The following is a 25,863-nucleotide window of genomic DNA, read 5'->3' as shown; positions in this document are numbered from 1 at the left end:
GGCGAGTCACTGTCAGTGAATAATCCCAATATGCCTCCCCTAATATGCCTCGCTTGAGGTGAGTCACTGACTGGACTCGCTTGAGGGGAGTCACTGTCAGTGAATAATCCCAATATGCCTCCCCTAATATGCCTCGCTTGAGGGGAGTCACTGACTGGACTCTCTTGAGGTGAGTCACTGACTGGACTCTCTTGAGGTGAGTCACTGACTGGACTCTCTTGAGGGGAGTCACTGACTGGACTCTCTTGAGGGGAGTCACTGACTGGACTCGCTTGATGTGAGTCACTGACTGGACTCGCTTGATGTGAGTCACTGACTGGACTCGCTTGAGGGGAGTCACTATCAGTGAATAATCCCAATATGCCTCCCCTAATATGCCTCGCTTGAGGGGAGTCACTGACTGGACTCTCTTGAGGTGAGTCACTGACTGGACTCGCTTGAGGGGAGTCACTATCAGTGAATAATCCCAATATGCCTCCCCTAATATGCCTCGCTGGAGGCGAGTCACTGACTGGACTCGCTTGAGGCGAGTCACTGACTGGACTCGCTTGAGGCGAGTCACTGTCAGTGAATAATCCCAATATGCCTCCCCTAATATGCCTCGCTTGAGGGGAGTCACTGACTGGACTCGCTTGAGGGGAGTCACTATCAGTGAATAATCCCAATATGCCTCCCCTAATATGCCTCGCTTGAGGCGAGTCACTGACTGGACTCGCTTGAGGCGAGTCACTATCAGTGAATAATCCCAATATGCCTCCCCTAATATGCCTCGCTTGAGGGGAGTCACTCGACTGGACTCGCTTGAGGTGCACAAAAGCATCAAGGCATGTAACCATATGTAGGGGAGCATGATTAATTGCATAACATTTTTAAAACCTGTTATATTTTATAGAATTAATCACACTAAATTAACGCTTTAAATTGACAGCCCTACATACAATCTGATATGACTTTTTTTTTTTTATTAAATGAAAAAGCTAAACAAAGCATTTTCACTAGTGGTTTCCAAATTTCAGCCTCCAGTGTAAGTGGTTATAGTATAGATATGAGTGTAAAGAGGAAGTGGAAATGACCACAAACCACAATCACTTCCCTTTCTCTTCCCCTAATATGCACACTGACACACTGTGAGCAAGGTTGTTTTGAAGCTTTCTCTGTACCCTTTTCATATATGAAGTGTTGCAAGTTACTGTGAAACTGAATCTTACTTTCCAAGCCTCTCTTAATTTTAAGTAGTTAAGCTACATTCAAGCTACCCTTTGAAAAAGTATTAGCTATACTAAATGCTACTAACGGCAAGTAGCAAAAATACACTGCAGCTGTTTTTGTCCATGTCTGTTAAATTTCATCTACTTATGTACCAGTGTACTTCTAAACATCATCAAAATTAGTTTTCAGAAGATAGAGCATATGACTCCTCACAGCGTGAATTTTTCCAAACAAATGTTTTCTAGTAGTGATGCACTGAAATTAATATTCTTGTCCGAAACTGAAAATTCTGGACACACTGGGCCGAAAACTGAAATGTAAAATGATTACATTAAATGAGACTTTGTTTGGAATAATTAAATTCTTAATGTTGTTATTAAGGATGCACTAATACCAGTTTTTCTATAACTACACAAGATCTGGCTGCTTAGATTAAATTTAATCAAGCCAGTGTTTCTGTTACCAGATTTGACATTTATTGTTTCTGCCAACATTTTCAGCCAATATTTTCGGCCTTTTTTTCTCTTTTGGCCAAAAACCTAAAATGGTAAATATAGAAACATTTCTGTGGCCAAATTCCAGTACATGCCTACTTTCTTGAATGAGAATGCACCCTCCTACATCTGATCAGTGCACATGGCTGTGTTCTCACATTCACAGATGATTTGGAGTATTGTGATTGGTCAAAGAAAACTGTGTTCATCAAGGTCACTTCATGGTGACTTTAAAGGGGTCAGGTCAGAAAATATATATATAATTTTTTATCTTTTAAGCTATAAGTTCTTTGTTCTGTGAAAAACACTAACTTTCACAACTCAATTTACTCAGTGAAAATGGAGGACCATTTATTAAAACTTAAGCTGCAAATATGACTCGTTCTGACATCAGATGGATGAAAGCACACATTACTGCAAAAACTGACAGTTTAATTCTGAGTGAGAGAGAGGATGGAAAATAATTTTTTAGGAAAATATTTCTGTCTTCGGTGCAAAAACTTGACTAAATTATATAATGTAATTACATTTATAATATGTAATTTCTCACATACATCAAGTTACACGTGTTTTTCTGGCATTTTACTGGAGTTTTCTGAGAGACAGGTCTGGTTCTGATCCTGTGGTGACCTGTACACCCTTCTAGGTTCCTCTGACAGAGGTGGTTGAGCCAGTGGACTATGAGGAATATGTTAGCAGTCATCCAACAGGAGCAGAGCTCGGACCCCTCAGACAGCTGCTGGAGTTCCCCGATGATGACCTGGAGTTGGTGCTGCAGGAGAGAGAGTGTGCTACTATAGAGCCAGCTGTGCCAGAGGAGGAGTGAGTCATTTAAACTTGCACACACATACAATGTTATGAACCATGCCCTTCCTTGCGCCCTCATTGGTAGTCATGTAATTTGATCATCTTGGAAAAGCCGTGCTGTGCCTGTAAGTGTATTGAAAGAATCTGGGGGTTTGATGTTATCTGTTCTGTTTTCACTATTGCACTATTGTAGTTCGCTGGACCCCAGAGTGAGGGATGCCCTGGGGGTCTACACCGACGACTGGCTCATCATTCAAAGGAAGTGAGTATTCTGCCTCATACATGAACTTTGACAGTTGACATACATGTATGTCGTGGTGCTTTACTAGAGGACTAGGTGTTTAAAAAGTATTCATATGCTGCAATGTGGTCTCTCAGGTATCAGCGATACAGCACGACACAGACACCACACAATTCTGAGCGGCAGCGGGAAAAGCAGAAAGGGCTGGTCAAGCAAACCTTTGAGCTGGATGAAGTTGCCATTGATCGTCAGGATGACCAGGTAACCGTCTCTGGTGAATAATGTGGTGAATCAGTGGCCAGCATTAAACACACTCTTAGAATCTCTCAAGTAGACTGTACATTGAGTTATGGTGCTCGTGTGGCTGAGTAAGTTCGATTCTGTCTTGCAGCATTTCCCGATCCCGTTCCCCTTCTTCTCCCAATCATTTCCTCCTAAAAAAAAAATAAAAATCTCAAGTGGCTGGCCAAGCTTCTGTGCATATGAAAAAGATGCAGGTTTAAAATGGAGGTTATTTTGTCATGAAATAAAATACACATAAAAAAAAGAGAAACTAAGAAATCATTATGGTCACAATAAAATAATGTTTTATGTAGATATATAAAATAAACAATATTCTAAGTAAAACCGCTAAAAAACATTCTGGAAAAAATATTTTTGTAATGGCCATTGTAAAAAATAATATTTTTGAATTAAAGAAAGAATATTATAAGTGAAACTGATAAACATTTCCAGGAAAAATTAGCTTCATTATGTTTATTGTAAACTAATAATATTTTTTGGATAAAATAAAGAATATTGTTTAATTTAAACTGATAAAAATGTCCAGGAAAAATAATTATGTTCATTGTAAATACTAATATTTTTTTTGAAAAAAAGAACATAAGAGAAACTCTAAAAATCTCTTGGATAAATGGTCTTTGTTGTGGTCATTTATAAAATATATATATATTTTATTATTATTATTATTGGTTTTAAAAAAAATAAAGAATATTATAAGTAAAACTAATAAAAGATCATCTTTATAGTAATTATAACTTTTTTCAATGTTTCATCAGCAGAACATTCCAAAAACTCTTTAAACAACAGTACAACCCATTGAAGAGACTGTAAGTCTATCCCTTACCTCGTTGTTATTACCGTCAAAAATCAAAGATGGCGCTGCTGTGAATAAGGTCTATATGTTCTCTTTTCATCTGATCAGGGGGGTCATTGGGGAGTAAATAATGAGAGAATAATTTTTTTTTGGGTAAACCATTCCTTTACAAATTAATATTCTTACAAATAATATAATAATAATGTTACAAATAACTCCTCGTGGGTGTAATCTCTATAAAATGTGAGGTTCATTGGGTCAAATAGTGTGGGAGAAATTGCACAGATAAATAGTCATTATTGTGGTAATTGTAAAAGTTAACTTGTTTTGAATGGTAAAGTCATAATATAAAATTTTGTCTGTGACAGGATGACTCAAAGAGGCACTCTGTATCGCTGGATGACACACCACGGGGGAGCTGGGCCTCCAGTATATTTGACCTGAAAAACTCCACTCCTGATGCACTGCTGCCCTCTGTGTTGGAACGGACGGCAGCAGAGGAAATGGACCGTCGCAACGCAGAGAACCGCCTGCAGGGCCGCCATACTGATCTGTTGGGGCTTTACCCTGCACCAGATGAGGTCTGAAGTCATTCATGACAGAGTGAAAAAGTTGATAACAATGGTGAAAGCAAGCAAGTAAGCAAATAAGATACAGAGAGAAGGAAAGGAAGAAAAAGTCCTCTCTCCAGGCCTAAACTGCCTGTCATGAGTTTGGACATGCCTACTCTCCTTTATTATGACTATTTTTCACAATTTAGGATAATAGAAATCCAAAGGTATTTAAGATCATGAGAAACAAATTAAATCAAGTGTGCCCAAACCTTTTACTGCAAGTGTAGGAGAGGATGAGTAACACTTGAGGTTTTTATGTAGGAGAGCTGTCAAATGCTGAATTTCAAAAGCATAGACGTCTCCTATGATCCATGATTGATTTTGTTTGAACTTTCTTACATGGCATGTGCTTTGTCTTTCCTCCCTCTCCTCTGCATTGTTAATGCTCGACTCTTGCATTATGTCTGTGTACACATTGTTTCTGTTGACTGAGCAAACGTTGCCATGGTATTTACTGAGCTGTCGCCATAAAGACAGTGCTGTGTGTTTGCCAGGACGAGGCTGTGGAGAGATGTTCCATCCCAGAAGTACCCAAAGAACACACTGGCCAGAGGATCATGGTGAAGTGCTTGTCACTCAAGTAAGTCTCTCAACTGTTATTGAAATGGTAACCGCATTCATTCATTGTGATGTACTTTAATACACATTCACATTGAACAGCTAAACCAGATGCAGAGTTTTCTGAGTTGTTTTGCCTTGTGGTTGTTCCCCCAGATTTGAGATTGAAATTGAGCCAATATTTGGATCATTGGCTCTGTATGATGTCAAGGAAAAGAAAAAGGTATTATGGTCATGTTCGTAATGTAGTGTTTCCCACAATCCGATACGATTCGGTAATGTTTCAGTGTTCATCTTTGAAGTTGAGTTCAGATCCGTAGAACTTTATAAATGATGGGTGTCCCAATTCTGAAGAGTTCTGATTGGGCATATTGTTTATGGGCCTGCCCAAGAGATCATGATCATTTAGATCTAGATCCTGTATCGATGCCTGTCGTACTTTTAGCTACGCTCCTTTTCCTTTCTCAGATTTCCGAGGATTTTTACTTTGACCTGAACTCGGATCAAATGAAGAGCTTGCTTCGCCCTCACAACCCCCATGTAGCTATCTCCACCCTGGCCCGTTCTGCTATCTTCTCCATTACATACCCATCCCCTGACATCTTCCTAGTCATTAAGGTATGACCAGCTGGAGGTGCAGTACCATATGGCCTTTAGAGGGCAAAGAATGTCAGAGTACAATGATGTCAGACTAAGAGCTCTGTGTGTATGTTTTTCAGCTGGAAAAAGTCCTTCAGCAGGGAGATATTGGAGAATGCTGTGAGCCATACATGGTCATGAAAGAATCCGATTCCACTAAGGTACAGATGTGCGTGCATGTGTAAACCAGTTTTAGAAAGGGGCAACATTTGCCCCATGTAGTTGATTTTCAGAGGCGCTTGTACCATTTTTTTCTAACCATATAAAGCACAACGTGTCATCTTTTTAATTCAAATATTTAAAGATGAAGTTTGTCATTTCTGCACAACTCTCATCACCAAATGGCATTGCAAAATGAATGACTGTTTTTAAAGTTTTTGCTAATTAAAAAAGTTTTACACAAAGACATGAATATTCTAGCATTTTCTAGAAATATGTTGAAAATGATGTACATTCACATGTGATGAAGACACCCAATAAAAGCTGTGTAATGGTACATGGAGCAGGATGCCCCCTTATGGGCGCTGCCATGTTGACAGTACATGACACTATGTCATGCAATTCACTGAGTTACTACCACTAATAATGACAACAATAATACCATGTTTACTTTATGTAGCACTTTCAGCCAATGCTCAAACATAAAAGTACATGTAATCAAAACAAGCAAACCAAGCAATAAAACAACAAACACAATATATTTACATTTATGCATTTGGCAGACGCTTTTATCCAAAGCGACTTACAGTGCACTTATTTCAGGGACAATCCCCCCGGAGCAACCTGGAGTTAAGTGCCTTGCTCAAGGGCCCAACAGTGGCATCTTGGTGGTGCTGGGGCTTGAACCCCCGACCTTCTGGTCAGTAACCCTGAGCCTCAACCACTGAGCCAACACTGCCTCTCAAAAAAAAGGCAGACGCTTTTATCCAAAGTGACTTACAGTGCAATTATTACAGGGACAATCCCCCTGGAACAACCTGAAGTTAAGTGCCTTGCTCAAGGACACAATGGTGGTAGCCGTGGGGTTAGAACCAGCGACCATCTGATTAACAGCCCTGTGCTTTAGCCACTACGCCACTACGCCACCACCACTTACAGCAACGTCAACAGTATAGTCCATAATGAGTAGGAGTGTGATCCACCAGACATTCAGAACAGAATGAGTGCAAGTGGAAAGATAAAATGTCCAAACAAGAGGTCCCTGCTGGAGTCATGAAACAAACCGCTATGACCTGCAGCTCTCCCGGAGCGGATCGCCGATAAATGGCGTGACATCAAACGGTCAGCCGGCAGAGATCCCGCGAATCGTGGCTACCCGGTCACAGTCTAAAACGCAACAACACCTGAAAACGTTTGAATTTAATGAAATAATGTCCATTATAGGGATGTGTGTATTATGAAACAGAAAAAAACACAGACTAAAAGTATCAAACTGTCCCCTGTCTTCCACTGGTTGAACAAACATTAAGTCCTGCCCCAAATTCACACCATTTGTTGAGCTAATGTTGTTGTGTCTGGCTAGTTGGGATGCTCAAACAAACCACCACCCACCACCTTATTTCATGTGGCCCGCTGTGAGCTGATTTCTAAAATGTATGATGGAAGGTATATGGAACGTCTCGCAGACCAATCAGTTAGCTCTTTCCCCATGAATATTAATGTGCCTTCCCCTGAAGCACATATTTCTCTCTCCAAAAGCGAAACAAAACAGCGCTATCCAGAACAACAATCAGCTCTGGTCAAGCAGCTTGAGCGCAGAGAAGGGGCGTTCATTCGCCTACCTCTCTAAACCGTATAGCGCACATCATTATCAACAGCGCTAACTGCTGGAAAAATGCAAAGAGCTGCGTGAGCACAGGGCAGATGCATTTTTCCCAGACTGCAACATGCCGTGCAGATCATTATAAACAGCGCTTGTGTCAAGCGTGGTAAGGATAACGAACCACATTTCAATTCTAATGCAAAACTTCAAATGTATCATTGATTAAACTACTTTAAACCCTGTTAAACAGCCCAGCCATTATAAACAGCAACGATAGAGAAATCATGACAAAAAAAGTTTTCCTTCTGTGTAAAATCTGGTCTCTATAATAATGCTGTATGATTTTAGGAAAATGTAACTGGGTTTGTTTGCTTTCATAAATTCTAAGAGATGACTGTACTTTAATAAGTAGGAGTCTGATGAAAGACATCTCTAGAGGAGACCCATTTTAGTTGCTCTGTCAAAATATTTTAATTTAGCCCTATACAGATTAGGCATTACTTTTCTCACAGATTTTACTGTAAATATAATAATTTACATATATATCCCAATTGCATATATGTGCATATTAAATGCACAAAATATGCAATATTATTGGATATTGCATTGTTGCTTCCAAATCAGATATTCAACCGGCCCTTATAGGGCATATATATATAATGCTGAAGTGGCCCGGGCTGAAATTGAGTTTAACACCCCTGCTGTAAGGGATAGACTTACAGTCCCTTCAATGGGTTGTACTGTTGTTTAAAGAGGTTTTGGAATGTTCCGCTGATGAAACATTGAAAAAATATCTTTCTGAGAAATTTCTGTGGACAAAAAATTACAGACGACATGAGATGTGGAAAATAAGATGTAATCTAGGAGCGTTTTGATAACTTTTTGAAGTGCATGTCATTGAAAAGACAAAGTCCATCCCTCACAGCCTCATTGTCATTCACATCAAAAATAAAAAATGGTGCTACTGTGAATAAGTATTGCCCACTCTAAAGGTCAAAATGATTTCCTTTGAAGAAAGAAAGTCAGGCTGAATGTCATTGGGGAGTAAATAATGACAGAATTAAATTTTTGGGGTAAACCATTCCTTTACAAATTAATATTCTTACAAATAATATAATAATAATGTTACAAATAACAGGTTTTGTATTTTTTTGTCATTTAAAATTGTGTCCCCCCAGCGTGAACGTAAGGTTTTTTGCATGAGTATTTCATCAGGCACATCTGGCATGATTAAGGATTTCTCAACTTGTGCTGGACTGCTGCAATATTTGTCATTCTTCTTTAATACGAGCAAGGTCCAGGAGATGCTGGAATTGTTCTGATGCCAAGTGGCTTTTTAGGCTGTTTGAAATGGCATGAAAAATGCTGCTCACCCATTACCTTTACACTGATATTGGGTAACTACCTAAATTGCTGTACTGAAGTGATTCAGTGGTTTTCAACTTTGTGTGTGTGTGTGTGTGTGTGTGTGTACAGCATAAGGAGAAGCTGGAGAAGTTGAAGGCACAGGCAGAGCAGATGTGCACTCGTTTGGGTCGTTTCCGGATGCCCTTCGCCTGGACGGCCATTCACCTGCTCAACATCGTCAGCAGTGTTGGAGGACTCGAGCGCTCTGATTCCGACTCAGACACTGGTATTCACAAGCTCCGTCCATCACGCCAGTCTTGTTTTTAGCACCTGTGCTAAACTGTTACTGCAGGACATTTACATTTTACAACCAGTTACTTTATATATATATATATATATATATATATATATATAGTAACTGGTTATTATATCTCATGTTCGCAGCAATAGTACTTTGCAAAAAAACTAAACATTCACAATAGCTGCTTCAAAATTGTGGTAACGCGGTAAAATGGCAAAGGATAAAACGACGGACATATGAGATTAAGAATAAGCAATGCTAAGCAGGCTAGCAGGCTAAAAACACTCATGCAGCGTTCCGTAAGCAACAGGAAGTCCAGTGATGAGTGTCCTTCCATATGACCTATTGGAAACCTCCCTACAATAACGCCAATATTGTAATATTGGCTATGGTATTTGAGCCCCGCCCTTTTAGGCGCAAAGCTGTCTGCTATAAAAGCAGGTGCGCAAACACCATTACTCCGAATTTTCTGAGGGACAGGGAGCACATCGCTCGCACCTCAAAAGAACTTGAAGTGGGGCCAGTGTTCTCAATGTCTCATTAACTTCATCTCAGGGAGCATGAGTGTGATGCTGCAAGTGAGTGACCCTCATGTTGGGCCAGGAGGGGATCACTCAGAATGAATATATGAACTAAAGTCATATAGTATGAATTAACCCCTTCACGAACCCAGTCAGGAAGGGAGTTTATTTATAATGATATGATATGGTAAATTACAATGGCCTGAATGCAGGCAGTTGTGTAACATGATGGGGAGCCTGTACTTAAAGGGAGGAGCGCAAGTATATGTTTAGCAAATGAAATAGCAAGCGCTTTAAATAGTGGACTTGTGAAGAGAGAGACTTCACCTCTAGGTTGTAAAACCTTGCAAATGTGTTTTGAGAAGACCATCCTGTTGCAAAGCATATGTCTTGTAAAGACACACCATTCGTCCATGCCCTTGAGGAGGCCATGCCTCTAGTTGAGCGTGCTTTAATACCAACTGGGCAAATCTTACCCTGCGACTGATAAGCCAGGGCAATCACATCAAATATCCAGTGAGAAAGTCTTTGCTTGGAGATGGACATTCTTTTCGTTGGTAGAAGCCCTGCCCTGAACATTAGAGAGGATGTTATCGCTGCGCAGGCGAGCTGAATAGGGTGCGTGCCAAGATTTGACCGTTCATTATGATCTTCACAGAAGAATGGGGCAGATCTATGGGATGCAGTCACTTTACAGTGTCCGGACTGCAGGAACCATTCATCAAGGTGAGGTTGTGTAGGTTTCTCTGGAGGAGACCACTCTATATCGAGCTCTTCGACCACCCTTGAGAGGACGCGAAGCATCTCCTTGTCAGTGTTGCATACATTCCCCTCGCCCTTTCTAGGAAAAGGGGCAGAGGCATCATCCACTGACCACTCACCTGATACAGCGAGAGACATGACATCGTCATCATTCCCAGCGTCAGAACCGCCGAATGAGACGATTAAGGGGCTTGCGGTGCATGTGCCGTTATGAGGACCACCTCAAATTCATCCTACTCGACCTCGCTGCCCCGCCGTGCCTCCTTGTGTGATACGGCTGTTTGTATGGCGGACAGCTTCATGTCTAATAAGGCGGGGCTCAAACACCATAGCCAATATTAGAATATTGCCATTATTGTAGAGAGGTTTCAACTAGGTTGTGTGGAAGGACACTCCCCATATGCATTAGCAAACGCAATGTCAAGTGTACTGAGTCGTAAGAGAACTTGTCATTTCAAAGTTTTGGTTGTCTTTATTTGCCATCCATGACAGAGACGATGACATCTTTGATTAATTTTCACTTAATTTGAACAAAAATCTGTTCGTTTATTTTTAAAGTCTCACAACATGCTGATTAATGAAGCTAAATTTAGATATGGGGGGGGAGATGCTATAGGCATTAACTTGTCCTCTCACAAATCTGCCTTATCTGAACCATTGGAGTAATATATCAGACGGATGAAGATAGTTTCACTAGCTTCATTCTTGTTTTCTACAATTTGTTTCAGCGAAAGATTCGCGTATCCATCTATATTGCTGCTCACTGTGTCTTCGCTACTGTTGTTAAACTTCTGCACTCCTGCAACTCTACTTATCAGGGGTTATGCGGTACCTTATGTCTATAGCAGGGAGATAGAGGTGCAACGCTTGGGGAATGGGAATAAAAGCTCATTAAAATCATAGCTGTATGATGATTCTGTGATGAATGTTGTGTAATTTTATATTATTGAATATATTTTTGGAATATTAAGTTCATAGTGTGTGTGTGTATATATATATATATATAAGGATTTTTTTTTTTGTCCTTGCAGAACGCAAGGGGACATGGAATGAAAGAAAGAAGAAAGGATTTGAGAGGATGAGTTTAGGAGAGGACATGTGCAACTTCACCAGCTTCCGTCCAGCCACTCTCACTGTCACCAATTTTTTCAAACAGGCCAGTGTCTGTGCTTGAGTGTTTCTCAATGTAGTACATTAGCATGCTGTATTGTGTCCTTGTGAACGAATGCTGGCTCTTTCTGTGCTGCTGTAGGAAGGGGACAGACTGAGTGATGAAGACTTGTACAAGTTCCTTGCAGACATGAGGAGGCCGTCATCTGTCCTGCGTCGACTAAGACCTGTCACAGGTCCTTCTTCACACTTATTTTTTCTTTATCAGTTCTATTATTTAAACCTTTAGTCACACTTACTGTATCTCTGTCTCTCTCTAGCTCAGTTAAAGATAGATATCTCTCCGGCTCCAGAGGCCCCTCACTACTGTCTGTCTCCAGAGCTGCTTCATGTGAAGCCTTACCCTGACCCACGCGTGCGCCCCACCAAGAATGTGCTGGAGTTTCCTGCTCGCTACGTCTACACCCCTCACACTACCTATAGGTCAGTCCACACACATTCATGTAGAGGAGACTTTACAATGTGATTGAAATCACTAATACTATTACAGGAAAAGTTCACCCTAAAATGAAAATACAAAAATGTAATTAGTGAACAATCCTCTCTGCCCATATTTGGATGACTTCCACCTCTGGTTGCAGCAATCTGAATCCTAATATAGCTTATAGCTTTCCATAATGATGGACAACATACATCATCAAAAAGTAATCTGATCCAGGAAAGCTAATGTGTTTTTGCCAGATATCACATTATGTGCTGTGTGGACATAGGACTTCATGTGGATTATCTAATGATCTATGCATCTGATTACATTGTGTGTCTGCTCGTTTTAAAGATAATGGCATGTGATATTTTATGTTCCGTTTATTTTTCTTGACGTAATATGAGGGTAGCTATTACCCACTATATTTTTGTCTGTGAGTTAAAAAAAAATAGGCTGGTTTTATTTTACTCTTTTGAGAGCTTTTTGATAAGTTAGCTATTTGATAAGTTTGATGTTTGTACCGATTACAATAATATGTGCAGTGAAAAATTTATAATAAATTATCAAAACGGAATACTTCTGATTTGTCTGAAAATTCAAAGAACTTCATAATGCCTGCTTGCATTGTTAAGTACAGCTTCTAAAATGTAAATCGATGCCTATTTTGTGTTGGTCAAGACTGTAGTTATTAATATGTTGATAATTATCTTTTCCACACCGGACCCACCGGCAAGCTTAAAGGTTTAAATTCATTATTCACTGAAAATCTAATGTTATACATGTATGATGCTTTTATGGTGCTTAAGACTGACCGAAAACAACATTCACAACAATTTTGACTTCTGTAATGTGTCATATTTCTGTTTTAATGGCTTACATTACATTAGCAGGAAAAAAAGTTTTTTCAGAGGTCGAGGTTTTTACATTTTGATATAGGAGTCTGGAAATTAAACATGCACAGAAATATTAGGAGCATTAATGTAGAAATTCAAATCTGGATTTGGTCCATTTGAATTATTGTCTTTAATAGAAAGAGATTTTAAAACACAACACTAATCATTCTTTGGTAATAAGTTAGAAACCACAAATACATACATATGATAGATAATTATGTATTATTCTATAATAAACATAGATAAAAATAAAAAACAGGTGAAATTGTTTGTGACATTCTACTTGTGTTTCATGAAGTACGGAGCCCCTAAATGGCCATGGTGATGGGGAAAAATTCAGTAGCATGGAAAAAAATAAGCAAATGCTTTTGCGTTCTCTCGCAAAAATTTGCATTCCCTGAGAATTTCTGATGCTCTCACAAATTATTTAGCGTTCCCGCAATATGTGCATCATAATGACAGTCTTCTGCTTGCTCTGCTATGTGTTTTCCAGCATTTCAGTTCAACAAGAAGAGAATGCCTGTGCAAGCAGCCCAAAAGTCTCTTAGGCAATGCACAAATCATAGTCTTCAATTTATGTATGTGTGAAAATAAAGATGACAACACTTAAAATTACATTAAATGCGAGTGGTCTAATTGAAATGCAATGCCGTGGCAGACATTTGAGTTGCATAATATTATTATTGTTGTTGTGATGGTGTTTCCCTCTCCATTAATAAAGCAATAAAATATGCTTCATTATGTGTGGTGGCTGAAGGTTTTGGGCTTTAAAATAACTGCAATTCAGAACTCACTTTTAAGTCATTCATGTTTGTGTTTGGAACAAACCATTCGTCTTGCCACCATGATTGCTCTCCCTTCAGAGTGCCCTGAGGAGGCATCATTTATTCGGTTTGGTACATGTCAGTGTTGAATGATTGACTCACTCATAACACAACTGTCACCATCTGCTGGCGCATGAAAAATGGCAACATAAACATACGTACATATAAAATAATAGTTCATATTTGAGCAAATGAGATTTCCAATTCCATTAGGCCTGTAGTTTGGGAAAACATGCTACATATATGAAAACTGTAGTTTTTGTAGCATAATGAATTGCATTAAAATAAAATATTTTCAAATATTATTATTTTTTGCATATACCATATATCAGATTTACGTATGATGTAATAATGCGATACAGAAATGAGTCACTGTATCTTCTCACTCTTTACATGTTTACAAGATACAGGTTCCACCAAAAGTAGTCACCGGCACCTGTCATCTTGACTTATCTCTTATAAATGCAATAGCCTGCAGAGCATTCAGTCATAGGAATGCATATGTGAGAGCACAAGCTTTGCGAAAGAACGCAAAGTTTCACACGAGAATGCAAAATAATTTGCGAGATAAGAATTTGCGAGTACGCGCAGTTTCCCGGGGAAACGCCAAATTTTGCGTGAGAATGCAAAAAACATTTGCTTATTTTTTTTTTCCCATGCTACTAATTTTTCCCCCACCACCTTGACCCTTTAGGGGCTCCATAATGAAGAAAGCCCAGTGTGTGTGTGTGAAAATTATTAGCAAATTGGAGTGTATGATGAGGATTGCAGTTCTCTCTCTTGTCAGGTAAATAGGTCAGCTGTTTTAGTGGTTAAACCACATTCTGAAATGAGAAGCAATTACTGATATGAGCTTGTAGATTTATGAGCTGTTATCACGTTTAATCATCATGAGTTTACTAGTAATTCTACACTCAGACTCACCGTTTTCTGTAACTCGGCCAACTGCTGGTTTTGATTCTGCAGTTTCAGTTTCTGTTCCTCTGTCCACTTCATCAGATCCTTCAAGATTGCAATGTTTTTAAGTGTTGTGTCCTGTCAAATGAGATGAGTTATTTCAAGAGAAAAGTCTTGAGCAGTGGCTCTCAACTGGTGGGTTGCTGATAGGGCTGGGTATTTATACAGATTTCCCTATTCGATATGCGATTTGGAAGTTTACTATTCCGATCTTAATTCGATTCGATATTAATTCATATGGGTACATTTCTGTTACAATGTTGATTTATATTTTAATGCCATAACTATGATCATGTATCTTAAATTCTCTCAGTCTCACTTGAAGCGCATGCTGCGCACATGGATATTTACATATCGTGATTTACACAATAGAGCAAAATCTCTATTGACGGACACTTTATATCGTCACCACGATGTGAATTGTCATATCGCCCAACCCCTATTTTACCATTTGTTTTTCATCAAATTGGTCACATTTGAGCTTTTGTTTACATTTACATTTATGCATTTGGCAGACGCTTTTATCCAAAGCGACACACAGTGCTCTTATTACAGGGACAATCCCCCCGGAGCAACCTGGAGTTAAGTGCATTCAGTCCATTCCATCAATTATTATCTTGATATTATATATATATATATATATATATATATATATATATATATATATATATATATATATATATATATATATATATATATATAGAGCATATATTTTGTTTAATTTGTATTGTTTCTTGCTTTGTTTGTACTTTTTACAAGTATTTACATTGATATGTTTAATTGTTACTGTCTTTTTTAAGACTACCGCATATAAAGAGAGACGACGTGTGTGATTTCTTTAACGCTTCCATGTGTGATTTATAATTAAATGTTTCTTTTTTGTTGTTTTTAATCTTTAAATGTGTAAAGAAACGTTGATCTCATCTTTTGACACAGAACAGGTTAAAGCAAACTTTTACTTTCAACACACAGTGAAAGGATCTCGGTGCTTATAACTTCTCCACTAAACTACTCAATCACTGGTGAGTGAAATCTGAACATTTACCGGCCAGTGGCTAATCAGTCATTTTTAGTCATATAGCACAAGATTTGGTCACATATGTGAGTGATTTACTTCCATTATAGAGGGTTGCCACATGAAAGATCGATCTTGGGATTTTAGAAGTGATATCTAGACCATTCAAAGAAGATCATGATGCATCGAAAAACCTATATTTTTACCCTGCCCTAGTCGCTGTAAATACAGCTAATGCGTTTTAATTGAAATATTCTGAATTAAAGGGATAGTTCACCCAAAATGAATGAATATTCAGTCATTGTTTACTCACCCCTGTGTTGTTATAACCCCATATGACTTTCTTTTGGAGTTTTTTCTTAACACAAAGGGAGAAATTGTAAATTTAATAAATTATCTAAAAATATAAAAATTGTGCTCGGTGATGTCGTACAATGGCAGTTTATGGGGACAACATTTTCAAGCTTCAAAAGGACACAGAAGTATAATTCAGAATTCTAATAAAATTTAGAAACTCACGTCTTGTTCTGAAAGCATACAATAAGGTTTAGTGAGAAACAAAACAATATTGAATGTATTATTAAGTGAAGCTCTTGACTGGCCATTGATCTCCTGTGCACGTTCATGAGATTGCACGAGAGCAACGCATCTCCAAGATTGGGTGTTCAAGCATTAGCTCATTTTGTTCATTTAAAAACAGGACCACCACTGGTATATTAACAACAGAACACAACACATCTTCACACAAACCAGAGAACAGAAATTACAAAACATGTCTGAAGAGTTTGGTGTCAAAAAATAGATGTGTTTCTATGCCCAGCCTTATTTATTTAAACCAGATACGTGTCACGTCTTTTCCATACTGAACGTTGTTTGTGTGACAGACCTCCGAATGAAGAGAGCAAGACCTCAGTAAAACAGATGGTAGGTGTGACACCCTCGACCAAAATGAAGTTGTTTTAGCTTAATAGTGAGATGCTGGCTGAATATACTGTATTTTGGACAGTTGATGTATTTTGGACAGTTTGAACTTGCCGGTTCATAGCGGACGGTGCTGCACGCCGTGCAGAAGAGAAACCAAGTGAACAAGAGAATGTCACGTCGCTCATCGTGGCTGGTTGGTCCAAAAACTCTGATTAACATGTGGTTTGACACTGTGTGACTGTGGCTTCCTCTGCCTCTTCAATCTCTCTGTTTGATTTCCAAGTGATTTATGGTTCATACAAACTACAAACTCTTCAGACATGTTTTGTAAGTTCTGTTCCCTTGTTTATGTGCAGCTGTGTTGTGTTCTGTTGTTACTATCACTGTGGTGGACCTAATTTTAGATAAATAAAACAAGTTTTCGCTTGACTGCCCCATCTCGCAAGTGGGGATAGCGTAACTACTGCTTTCATGCACTCTCATGAACGCGCACAGGATAGCAATGGTCGGTGATACTAAATATGGTCGGTAATAAATAATTAATTTGATTTTCAAAATCCCTTCTTGTTAAGAAAGAGGAAGAAAGTCAAATGAGATTCACAGCATCAGTCAACAACACAGGGGTGTATAAACAATGACTGCATTTTTATTTTTAGGTGAACTATACCTTTTAAGGTAGCACAGTTTAGCATCTTCAGTACCTTATACTTGTCTGGCATGGAGCTGTTCAAGTTTTCCTCCAGAGTGGTTAGTTTTTTCTTTAGTGCTGCATCTTCCTGCTCCACCCTTGTGATTGTACCTCTGTTCTTTTGGACATGGGCCTGCAGCCCTTCCATCTGGGCCTGAAAATGCAACAGGTGTTCAACACAATGACCCAACTCCCTCTGGGCCCTTAGCTCACTGTATGCTGTTCCCATTTCCTCCCTCCCTCCCTCTGATCTTAAACAAAATACTTTCTTTGTCTACTAATCTTTCTGCCTATGTATTTTCAGACACAGTCAGTACTTTCACATGCACTTTAAAAATGTGTCTTTTTAAAATGCATTGTAAACACTTTAGTCAGACTGAAATCATACCAGTATGATTTTTGTGAATATTTTTGTGTTTGTAGCTTGGCTTTAAAAGATGCGGTGTCAAGTTACAACTCTGATAAGGAGAATCCACTCTCTGTCATTCCGCTGCCTCTTGCTTTTTTTTTCGCCCATCTGCGCCATTTTTAATTGTTGGTTTATGAAAACATGCACTGGATTGACGTCTTTGGTAGAAGGACACTTCCATGGTAGACATGTAATTGATTATAATGGGTTCTATTGCTTTTGACGTGACGCGACTCTCCCGTTCGGTGTAGACAGGGTGTGAGTGTTAACTGTTGTCCTTGAGGTGAACAGTTTAATATATTCAGAAGCAATATGTTAGATGTGCGTTATGAGTAATCCCTGAAATGTAGTTTTATAATGTTGTGAAGCTTGTTAATTCTCTTCAGATTGAATTTCAAATATGGCTTTATTTGAGGGGCAGCATGATGTTAGCCAAGCAGAACAGTGGGCTTTTACGTTGAAGTTTAAAGGAGGCGCTTATGGGACAGAGGGACAGAGACAGTGTGGGAAATTATCATAAATTACTAAATTATGTAAAACAATAAAAAAGATATATAGATATGTAGTAAAATGTCAGCATTTTTTTAATCTGCTATTAATTGTGATTTAAAATTGTAATCTATTGACAGCACTAATTTATAATTATTTTAATTATTCTAAATTATCTTTATTTGGGGGCCTTTCTCAGTAAATATTGGTATTCGATTAATAATTTGGCACATCATGTAATTAATTAAATACATTTGACTGCCAGAGTATTGTTTTGTAATTTGAAACTTAAAAAACATTTTGTTTGTTCTACTGTAACTTTCTTTTATAAGCGTGGTTTAAGTTTCAAAATGCTTTTGGGACCACTATAAATACTGACACCATGAGGAAATACATTAGCCAAGAGGGCTAGAATCTTTGATAATTAATCAGCCTGGCCGATATTTATCACTTTATGTTTGTAATTGTTCAAGTCACTAAAGTGACTTCAATAAAAGGTCATATGCTTACCTGAATAAGCTGGAGTTTCTCTTTTATCTGGCGTTCGGTTTGAGCTGCCTCCTCTGTGTCATGGCCCAGCATCCTCATTTTACTCTCAGTTTTACTGATGGCTTGCATGACGCGGGCCAGTCTGGCCCCTGTGCTCTGGTATATTTGGTGCAGGGACTCGCTGAACTGCAGCACCCCATACATCAAGATGCTCATGTCATCCATAGAGGCTAGTTTATCCCCATTCTGAGCAGACTTCAACGGAGATGAGAAGACTACGTTCATGCACAGAGCCACACACAGCACACGTAAGGCCCCCTGCATCCTGGAGCAGAAGTCCACACTGCCTCTTGTTCTTGCTTTTATAAGCTGTGACGATGTTGAAGTGTGGACATTGAGAAATCCATGTGGACACAGTCCTATCAGAGCTTTGCTTACAGCGGTGTGTATGAGAGAGAGAGACCTTGACTTGTGACGGTCAGACAGAATTTTAGTGGTATTGAACCATGGACGCACACGCCTTACACTATGTCTGCCAACACATTTTTCCCATGTAACCTCATGCCTCACTCGCCCGAATCATCCAGTGAATCCATGTAATACAGTATAAAATAGATAATTTGCTATTTTAGATCCTTCTAAGACAAAACGATCTCTACACAGTTGCAAATACAGAGAGTTTCAAAAGTCTGAGACCACACTGAAAATCTGGGACCCACCCCCCATTACAATCCTAGAAATAAAAAGTTTTAGGATTTTCAAAGTTGTTAAACAAAGGAAAGTTATGATGTAAAATGATGACAAAGTATTTAAGATTTTGCACTTTTTCTATGTCACCAATGAAATGTAAGCAAATTTGTGACATTTACCATGTTATCTGTACAAAAGGTCAGATTCCCTTGCTTCCATTGAAGCACACGAGATGCTCTTTGGAACATTCTCAAATCCAGTCCATGTCAGAGATAAAAAAGGAGAACATACCAAATACTAAGACATTCTGAAATTCATGTTAATTTTTTAATTCAATTTGTCTGAAAATATTATGTCTTATGTAAATGTTTTGTAATAAAGTAGAACAATGCAAAATTGAGAACATTTTCTTTAGTAATCTCTGACTTTTGTTCCCCACAGTATATAAGTGAAGACTGTAAACAGTTGAAACTTGAGTTTTACATAAATGATGACCGAATGAGGAAAAATCGTATTTAGTGTCGCTGGCAGTCCCGAGAGATAGGGGCCTCTGTTCATGTTGCTATAATCTGTTCAGTGTTTGGTTAGGGCTGTGGCTCATTTTAAGGTCATCTGCATGGCTTTTCATGTCCGTTTCTGTGTACTGTTCATGAAACAGTTTACGTAAGTAGTCGTTAACGTAACAGTTCACAAAAACAGCATGTTGTCTTCATGCTCTAAACTGTGTCTATTAGATTGCAATGTTGCCCTCCCACTTTTTCAGTTGTCTTGGTTCTGGAATAATTTTTTCCATAGGGATTTCATTAAATCCTTCATAAGAGAGTTCTAAGCTGTGAACCAAACCAACCAGCTCTGAGGTGAATCATAACATTACAAACTTTTGATTTTAAGCAAAAAGTATTTGAAAATCAGATCAAAAGTCAAAGGTACAAGACTGTGTATTCATTGTCTTTAATGAGGGAATGAATTCCAATCAACATTGCGAATTTGACCTAATTAAATTAAACACTAAAGAAAAATATCAAACTATTGATTTAAAGCTGTTAATTGTGAATATATAAAGATGTTTTAAGTTTATTGCGAAATGTTCATATATATCAAAAGTTTGAGAGTGTAGAGACCGACTCAATTGCGTCATTCACAGTGCGTCATGAAAATGCATTGTGGGCGGTGACTGCCCAAAATAAGTTGATATAACTCAACAGAAGAATATATACTGTCAAATAACAACATCAGAGCTCACTGTAGGTCTTTCCTTAAAAGGTTTAGAAGTTATCGTCAAAAATGTATACCCCTGGTGAAAATGAATGGGATATTTATTTCTGGAACCAAACTGTTGCCCTCTATACAGCTGCTCAGTTTGTTGTCCTAAAACCCAGATGAGAATTAGCATTTAAATACTTAAAGGACATTGTGTTCATAATTTATTTTGTGCTGTGAAAAATTGAGTGCAGAGAGCATGAAACCATTGAAATTCAAAAGACACTTAGAAAGCAAACATTAAAACTATAAAGTCAAGCCTGTTGAGAAAGCAATGAGATCTGAACACATCACAACAAAGGAATATAAACCATTTATGAAACTTGTGCTTGCATTTACATTTCCCTCGCTCTCTTTCTCCCTTAGGAATCTATTGTATGTTTACCCTCAGACTGTCAACTTCAGCAGCCGGCAGGGATCAGTGAGGAACATTGCAGTGAAGGTGCAGTTCATGGCAGGAGAGGACCCCAGCCAGGCCATGCCTGTGAGTCACCATTCACCCCCACACCCTGTACTCGCTCGGGGCTGAAGTCACACTTTTGGATGGTTTAAGTACATTTGATATGATGATCTCATCCCTTGAAGAAACTTAATTATGAACAATCAGATCTGTGGCAATAAAATGGCATTGATTCATGTTGTAGTATTTTGCAGCAACTAAAAACACGGGTTGCATTAGTCGCTTGGACTGAACTCAGTCTCCAGATCGATGAAGATGTGCTCTGGGAAATTTGGGGGATTTCATAGTGAACTTACAGAACCTTTTTTACATTTTCTTAATCTAATCATGGATTTCTAAACCCCCTAATTGTGTTAGAGCTGTAGTTTAACACCAGTTGCTCACTTTAAAAAATTTAATTGATTTAAGGCTCATGTGAGGCCATATGTAGTGCAGTTACATTAGAGGCAAAATTCAGTTTGTGATCATTAGAAAATCCATTCAGGGTGTTATGATTAGTGGTGGCAGCATCAGATATTACATATATTTCCCTAGTGACATCTAGTGGAGTGGTTCAGCTATTATTCACAGATACAATTTATTTATTTTTCTGAATAGGTGATCTTTGGCAAGTCAAGCTGTGCGGAGTTTTACAAAGAGGCGTATACTCCAGTGATCTACCATAACAAGTATGAGCTCTTGCCTGGCTTACTGTTTTGTTTACATTTTGTTTACTGACTCCCATGTCATTACTAAACCGTATGATTCTTTTTTCTTTGGAAAATGCTCTGCTCTTTTCTTTATAATGAAAGTAAATGGGGATTGAGCCTATACATTTCCAGAAATGCACCATAAAAGTAGTCCTTACGACTATGCTATGTTTCAATTCTTCTGAATCCTTAAACTTCTGAGACCCCAGCGTGACTGCTCTTTTAATTTTTCAATTCCCTTTTTGATTTTGAACTAGTAGCACTAATAAACATGCCAAAAAAAAAAACAATAAAAACAAAAATCCTACAAATGTTTGTCTACATATGTGGACAGCGGGAAAGCAATTCACCTTATTTGGCCCCACCCCTTTTCAGTGCTGCACACTTCCATGTTTTGTTTCTTATTATTTGCATCATTTAGTTCAAGTACACCAGTTCATTCGCTTCACTGTGCAGATGGAAGTTGTTATATTACATATATGTTGTGGATAAAGGCTACTTTAGTGATTAAAATCATGTATATATAGAATGCGTTTGAATGAGGTATTTATCCCGTTTTGTAGCGGTTCATTTTGCCTGTGTTCAACTCGTGCAGCTCAAGCAGAGAAATCCCCAATTATTAATGGGTTAGATGAATCCATCTAATATTTTCCTCTAGATTCTATAGATGTTTCTTCTCCTTTTCATATCTTGCACTGTTAATATCTTGCAGTATAATTTTTATCTTGCCATATTTTCGTCAATATTATACTTTAATAAAATAGTTTAATTATCGTCATGATGCAACTTTTTCCATCTCATCTTCGTTATCGCTGATGAAACTAAAAAACCCTTTGTCAATTAATGTTTTCATCAGTGATTTCGTTGACTAGATTAACACTGCAGTAAAAGTCCATCATGATGCTGAAACTTCTCTGTCTTGCCTGCACTCGTCTCCAGTCAGCAGCAAACACATGACGAGCTCCGCTGTCTTCACTCTCATTGGTAGTCACTCACGAATGTTGCTCATCATCATCACTTTGTCTTCTCGCTCTCCACGCAAACTCTGTCGCCAACGGGCCTTGCAGTGTCGCTGGTGGTGTTTAACCAACAGTGTGCTTTCTGTCTGCACTGGCCTTAGAAACGTTTGAAATGCACATTATTTCCATCGATAATAGTGTGATAATAATGTGAAATATTTCATTGATTCTCAGTGTGAAAATGCTCAGTAAATATAGGATTTCTAAGGAAAAATATCACTAAAGTACACATTAGTGTACATTGTTTATCAGCGTGACGTTTCGTGATAAATTGCTCAAATTAAAAATATGGCACATCGGTTGACACTGGAGACTTTACTCTTTTGACTCAAACATGTTTCAGTGTGTTAACTTTGTTAGGTTTCTTACCAGAAGTCATTATTTGCCATTAGAAAATCAAGTCTGTCGCTATAACTTTCAAATCACATTCACCTAGAAGCTGCTTGTTAGGATTGACGTCAGTAAAGTCAAACATCACTGGTTCATGTGAGTCTTTCAACTAATTGACATTTACGTAAATTCTGGCATGACACTTTCATTATATAGAAAAGAGCAGCATAAACATTCTTCAGAAAATCTCCATTTGTGTTCCATGGAAGAAATAAAGACAAGTGGGTTTCGAATGACATAATGAAATAAAATAATGACAGAATTTCATTTTTGGGTGAACTTTCCCTTTAAACCCATTTTTCAGATTCTAGTTCCCATGTTCCTTCTGCCCTTTTCTATTTTTCCCTCATCTTTCTCTCTCTCTCTCTCTCTCTCTCTCTCTCTCTCTCTCTCTCTCTCTCTCTCTCTCTCTCTCTCTCCATCCTTGCAGATCCCCAGAGTTATACGAGGAGGTAAAGATGAAGATTCCCGCCAACCTCACCGACAACCACCACCTGCTCTTCACCTTCTATCACATCAGCTGCCAGCCCAAGCAGAATACTCCCTTGGAGACGCCTGTAGGCTACACGGTAAGAGAAGGACCTCTCTCTCTTCTCCTCTTCCTCCGTTCCCTCTCCTGACAGTCACCCTCCCGCTGCACTAAAGTGCTCCAGGCTGTCCGATGAAACACTCATCACTGTTTGATCCCTCCACCCGGCCCCCCGAGAGACACCTAAAGCATCCTTATGCGTCTACTCCCACACACACTACATGCCTGCTGGGACACAGTAACAGCCTCCCCTGCTTTTTCTTATGACACTTTTGAAGTTGTTGTCACGTGATTGTAGGACTCGTATAGTACGGTGATGCTTTTGAACTGCATGTAGGCTGTGTGCAAATATCTTGAGGTTAATCGCAGTTTATGCTGCTCTCCGCAGTGGATCCCCCTCATGCAGCACGGCCGTCTGCGCACTGGGTCGTTCAGCCTACCAGTCTCTGTGGAGAAACCTCCACCCAGCTACTCAGTCCTCACTCCTGATGTAAGCTATTTATCCTGCTCTGGATCTGACAGTGGTGCTCGGATGTGTGTGGGAAAGTGTTGCTTTGTGGTCGTGTTTGCTGTTTGTGTGTGTGTGTGTGTGTGTGTTAAAGGGGTAGTTCATCCAAAAATGAAAATTCTCTCATCATTTACTCACCCTCATGCCATCCCAGATGTGTATTACTTTTATTCTTCTGCAAAACACAAATTAAGATTTTTAGAATAATATTTCAGCTCTGTAGGTCCATACAATGCATGTGAATGGGTGCCTAAATTTGGACGCTCCAAAAAGCACATAAAGGCAGCATAAAAGTAATCCATATGACTCCAGTGTTTAAATCCATCCCTTTAGAAAATTCTAGATATTCATCTCCCTGCCCAGTACGGGGAATATGCATGTTGAATGTGAATCACCAAAAACACAAGAAGAAGAATGTGAAAGTTAAAGTGGAGATTGACAAAGCAGGAAGAAGAAATTATATTAAAAATTGACTTAAATATTGATCTGTTTCTCACCCACACCTATCATATCTAATGGATTACTTGTATGCTGACCTATATGTTTTTTTTGGAGCTTTACAATGTTGGCACCCATTCGCTTGCATTGTATAGACCAAAAGAGATAAGATATTATTTAAAAAAATCTTATGTTCTGCTGAAGAAAGTCATTCACATCTGGGATGGCATGAGGATGAGTAAATGATGAGAGAATTTACATTTTAGGGTGAACTATCCTTTTAAAGATAGTAAAAGTACAATAAGTAATTGTAAAACAAAATTAGCATATTCCTTCACAAACTACTATAAATCTACCTGACATGTACTGGTCTTAGAAATATTAAAAATGTATATGAGGACGATATGTTATAATTGCCCCTGTAATCAGCCACAATCAACATTGTAGATATAAAATATATACACTTATCGACCACTTTATTAGGAAAACCTGTACACCTACATATTCATGAGATTATCTAATTAGCTAATCGTATGGCAGCAGTGCAATGCATAAAATCATGCAGATACAGGTCAGGAGTTTAGTTAATGTTCACATGTAGTGCACAACATGCAAAGCTTGAATACTGCTGCGGCTAATAGAAAATTGACAAGACTAAGTCTGAATATTTCCCGATTTGATCAGATTCTCATTCACAAATGCTCAATTTGGTTTGATTTGAATCCAATACTATATAATTCGATTCAGATTCATTTGGATAGACTATATTTCAATGATAATGTCCATTTTGCTTTAATGTGAAATGAATTATCTTTCAACTAATTCTACAACTTCTAACTTGGTAAAATATGAACAGTCAGATTTCAGCAGTATTGGTATCGACAAATAATTTTTGGTGTAATGTTTATATTGGCAAAAAAATGCATGAAGTAAGGATATGATGTGGCCTGTATGTACTTCAGGTACAGTTACCAGGGATGAAATGGGTGGACAACCACAAAGGAGTCTTTAATGTTGAAGTGAGAGCAGCATCCTCAGTTCACACACAGGTAATGCTTGTGTACACTGTGAAACATTCACCAACACACAACAATGGCCGGGTGAGATTCACATTGACTTTGCTGGTAATATTACATTAATCAGCATTGTGAAACTTTTTATTTGGCCTTTAAGTTTCCTAAAGACTAATTTAGCTATCTTAAGAGCGTTAAGAAAGAGGTGTTTTAATAGGCTCTGATTTAAAATTG

At 38.5% G+C, this 25,863-nt stretch overlaps 2 protein-coding genes across 5 annotated transcripts in view; one reads left to right on the top strand and one right to left on the bottom strand.

Annotated features, from left to right (window-relative positions):
• LOC127652484 (dedicator of cytokinesis protein 7-like) overlaps positions 1-25,863 on the top strand; it is a 122,153-nt gene that overhangs the window by 16,997 nt on the left and 79,293 nt on the right. For all 3 annotated transcript variants that reach the window (XM_052138630.1, XM_052138629.1, XM_052138628.1), the window contains exons 3-19: positions 2,350-2,525; positions 2,704-2,772; positions 2,889-3,012; positions 4,216-4,428; positions 4,956-5,041; positions 5,176-5,242; positions 5,488-5,637; positions 5,739-5,819; positions 8,897-9,053; positions 11,383-11,507; positions 11,604-11,697; positions 11,782-11,944; positions 20,950-21,067; positions 21,641-21,711; positions 23,572-23,710; positions 24,059-24,160; positions 25,579-25,665. In XM_052138630.1, the coding sequence (XP_051994590.1) occupies positions 2,350-2,525; positions 2,704-2,772; positions 2,889-3,012; positions 4,216-4,428; positions 4,956-5,041; positions 5,176-5,242; positions 5,488-5,637; positions 5,739-5,819; positions 8,897-9,053; positions 11,383-11,507; positions 11,604-11,697; positions 11,782-11,944; positions 20,950-21,067; positions 21,641-21,711; positions 23,572-23,710; positions 24,059-24,160; positions 25,579-25,665 (2,022 nt within the window). The remainder of the gene's footprint in view (positions 1-2,349; positions 2,526-2,703; positions 2,773-2,888; positions 3,013-4,215; positions 4,429-4,955; positions 5,042-5,175; positions 5,243-5,487; positions 5,638-5,738; positions 5,820-8,896; positions 9,054-11,382; positions 11,508-11,603; positions 11,698-11,781; positions 11,945-20,949; positions 21,068-21,640; positions 21,712-23,571; positions 23,711-24,058; positions 24,161-25,578; positions 25,666-25,863) is intronic.
• On the bottom strand, positions 2,875-19,066 carry LOC127652487 (uncharacterized). Of its 2 annotated transcripts, none has more exons than XM_052138633.1 (4): positions 18,655-19,066; positions 17,260-17,400; positions 14,587-14,697; positions 2,875-3,185 (listed from the first exon to the last, which is right to left on the bottom strand). In XM_052138633.1, the coding sequence occupies exons 1-4, from the start codon at positions 18,955-18,957 to the stop codon at positions 3,099-3,101; spliced, it is 642 nt and encodes a 213-aa protein (XP_051994593.1). In that variant the 5' UTR covers positions 18,958-19,066; the 3' UTR covers positions 2,875-3,098. The 2 variants fall into 2 exon arrangements, with proteins under 2 accessions (XP_051994593.1, XP_051994594.1); XM_052138634.1 differs by lacking the exon at positions 2,875-3,185 and adding an exon at positions 12,803-14,486 and having other exon boundaries at positions 18,655-19,065.

This window comes from Xyrauchen texanus, chromosome 12 (genome assembly GCF_025860055.1).
Source record: "Xyrauchen texanus isolate HMW12.3.18 chromosome 12, RBS_HiC_50CHRs, whole genome shotgun sequence".
Lineage (NCBI taxonomy): Eukaryota > Metazoa > Chordata > Actinopteri > Cypriniformes > Catostomidae > Xyrauchen > Xyrauchen texanus.
The sequence above is the reverse complement of the archived record's forward strand: the minus strand, read 5'-3'. Positions and strand labels throughout refer to the sequence as shown.

What these genes read in the sequence shown, in the direction of transcription:
- LOC127652487 (XM_052138633.1), bottom strand. Translation starts at nt 18,957, where the DNA reads ATGCAGGGGGCCTTACGTGTGCTGTGTGTGGCTCTGTGCATGAACGTA. An exon ending in AGAAACTCCAGCTTATTCAG is followed by an intron (nt 17,401 to 18,654) that starts GTAAGCATATGA and finishes TTGCATTTTCAG; the next exon opens with GCCCAGATGGAAGGGCTGCA. An exon ending in TGGCCGAGTTACAGAAAACG is followed by an intron (nt 3,186 to 14,586) that starts GTGAGTCTGAGT and finishes TTTTTTTTTTAG; the next exon opens with GAGGAAATGATTGGGAGAAG.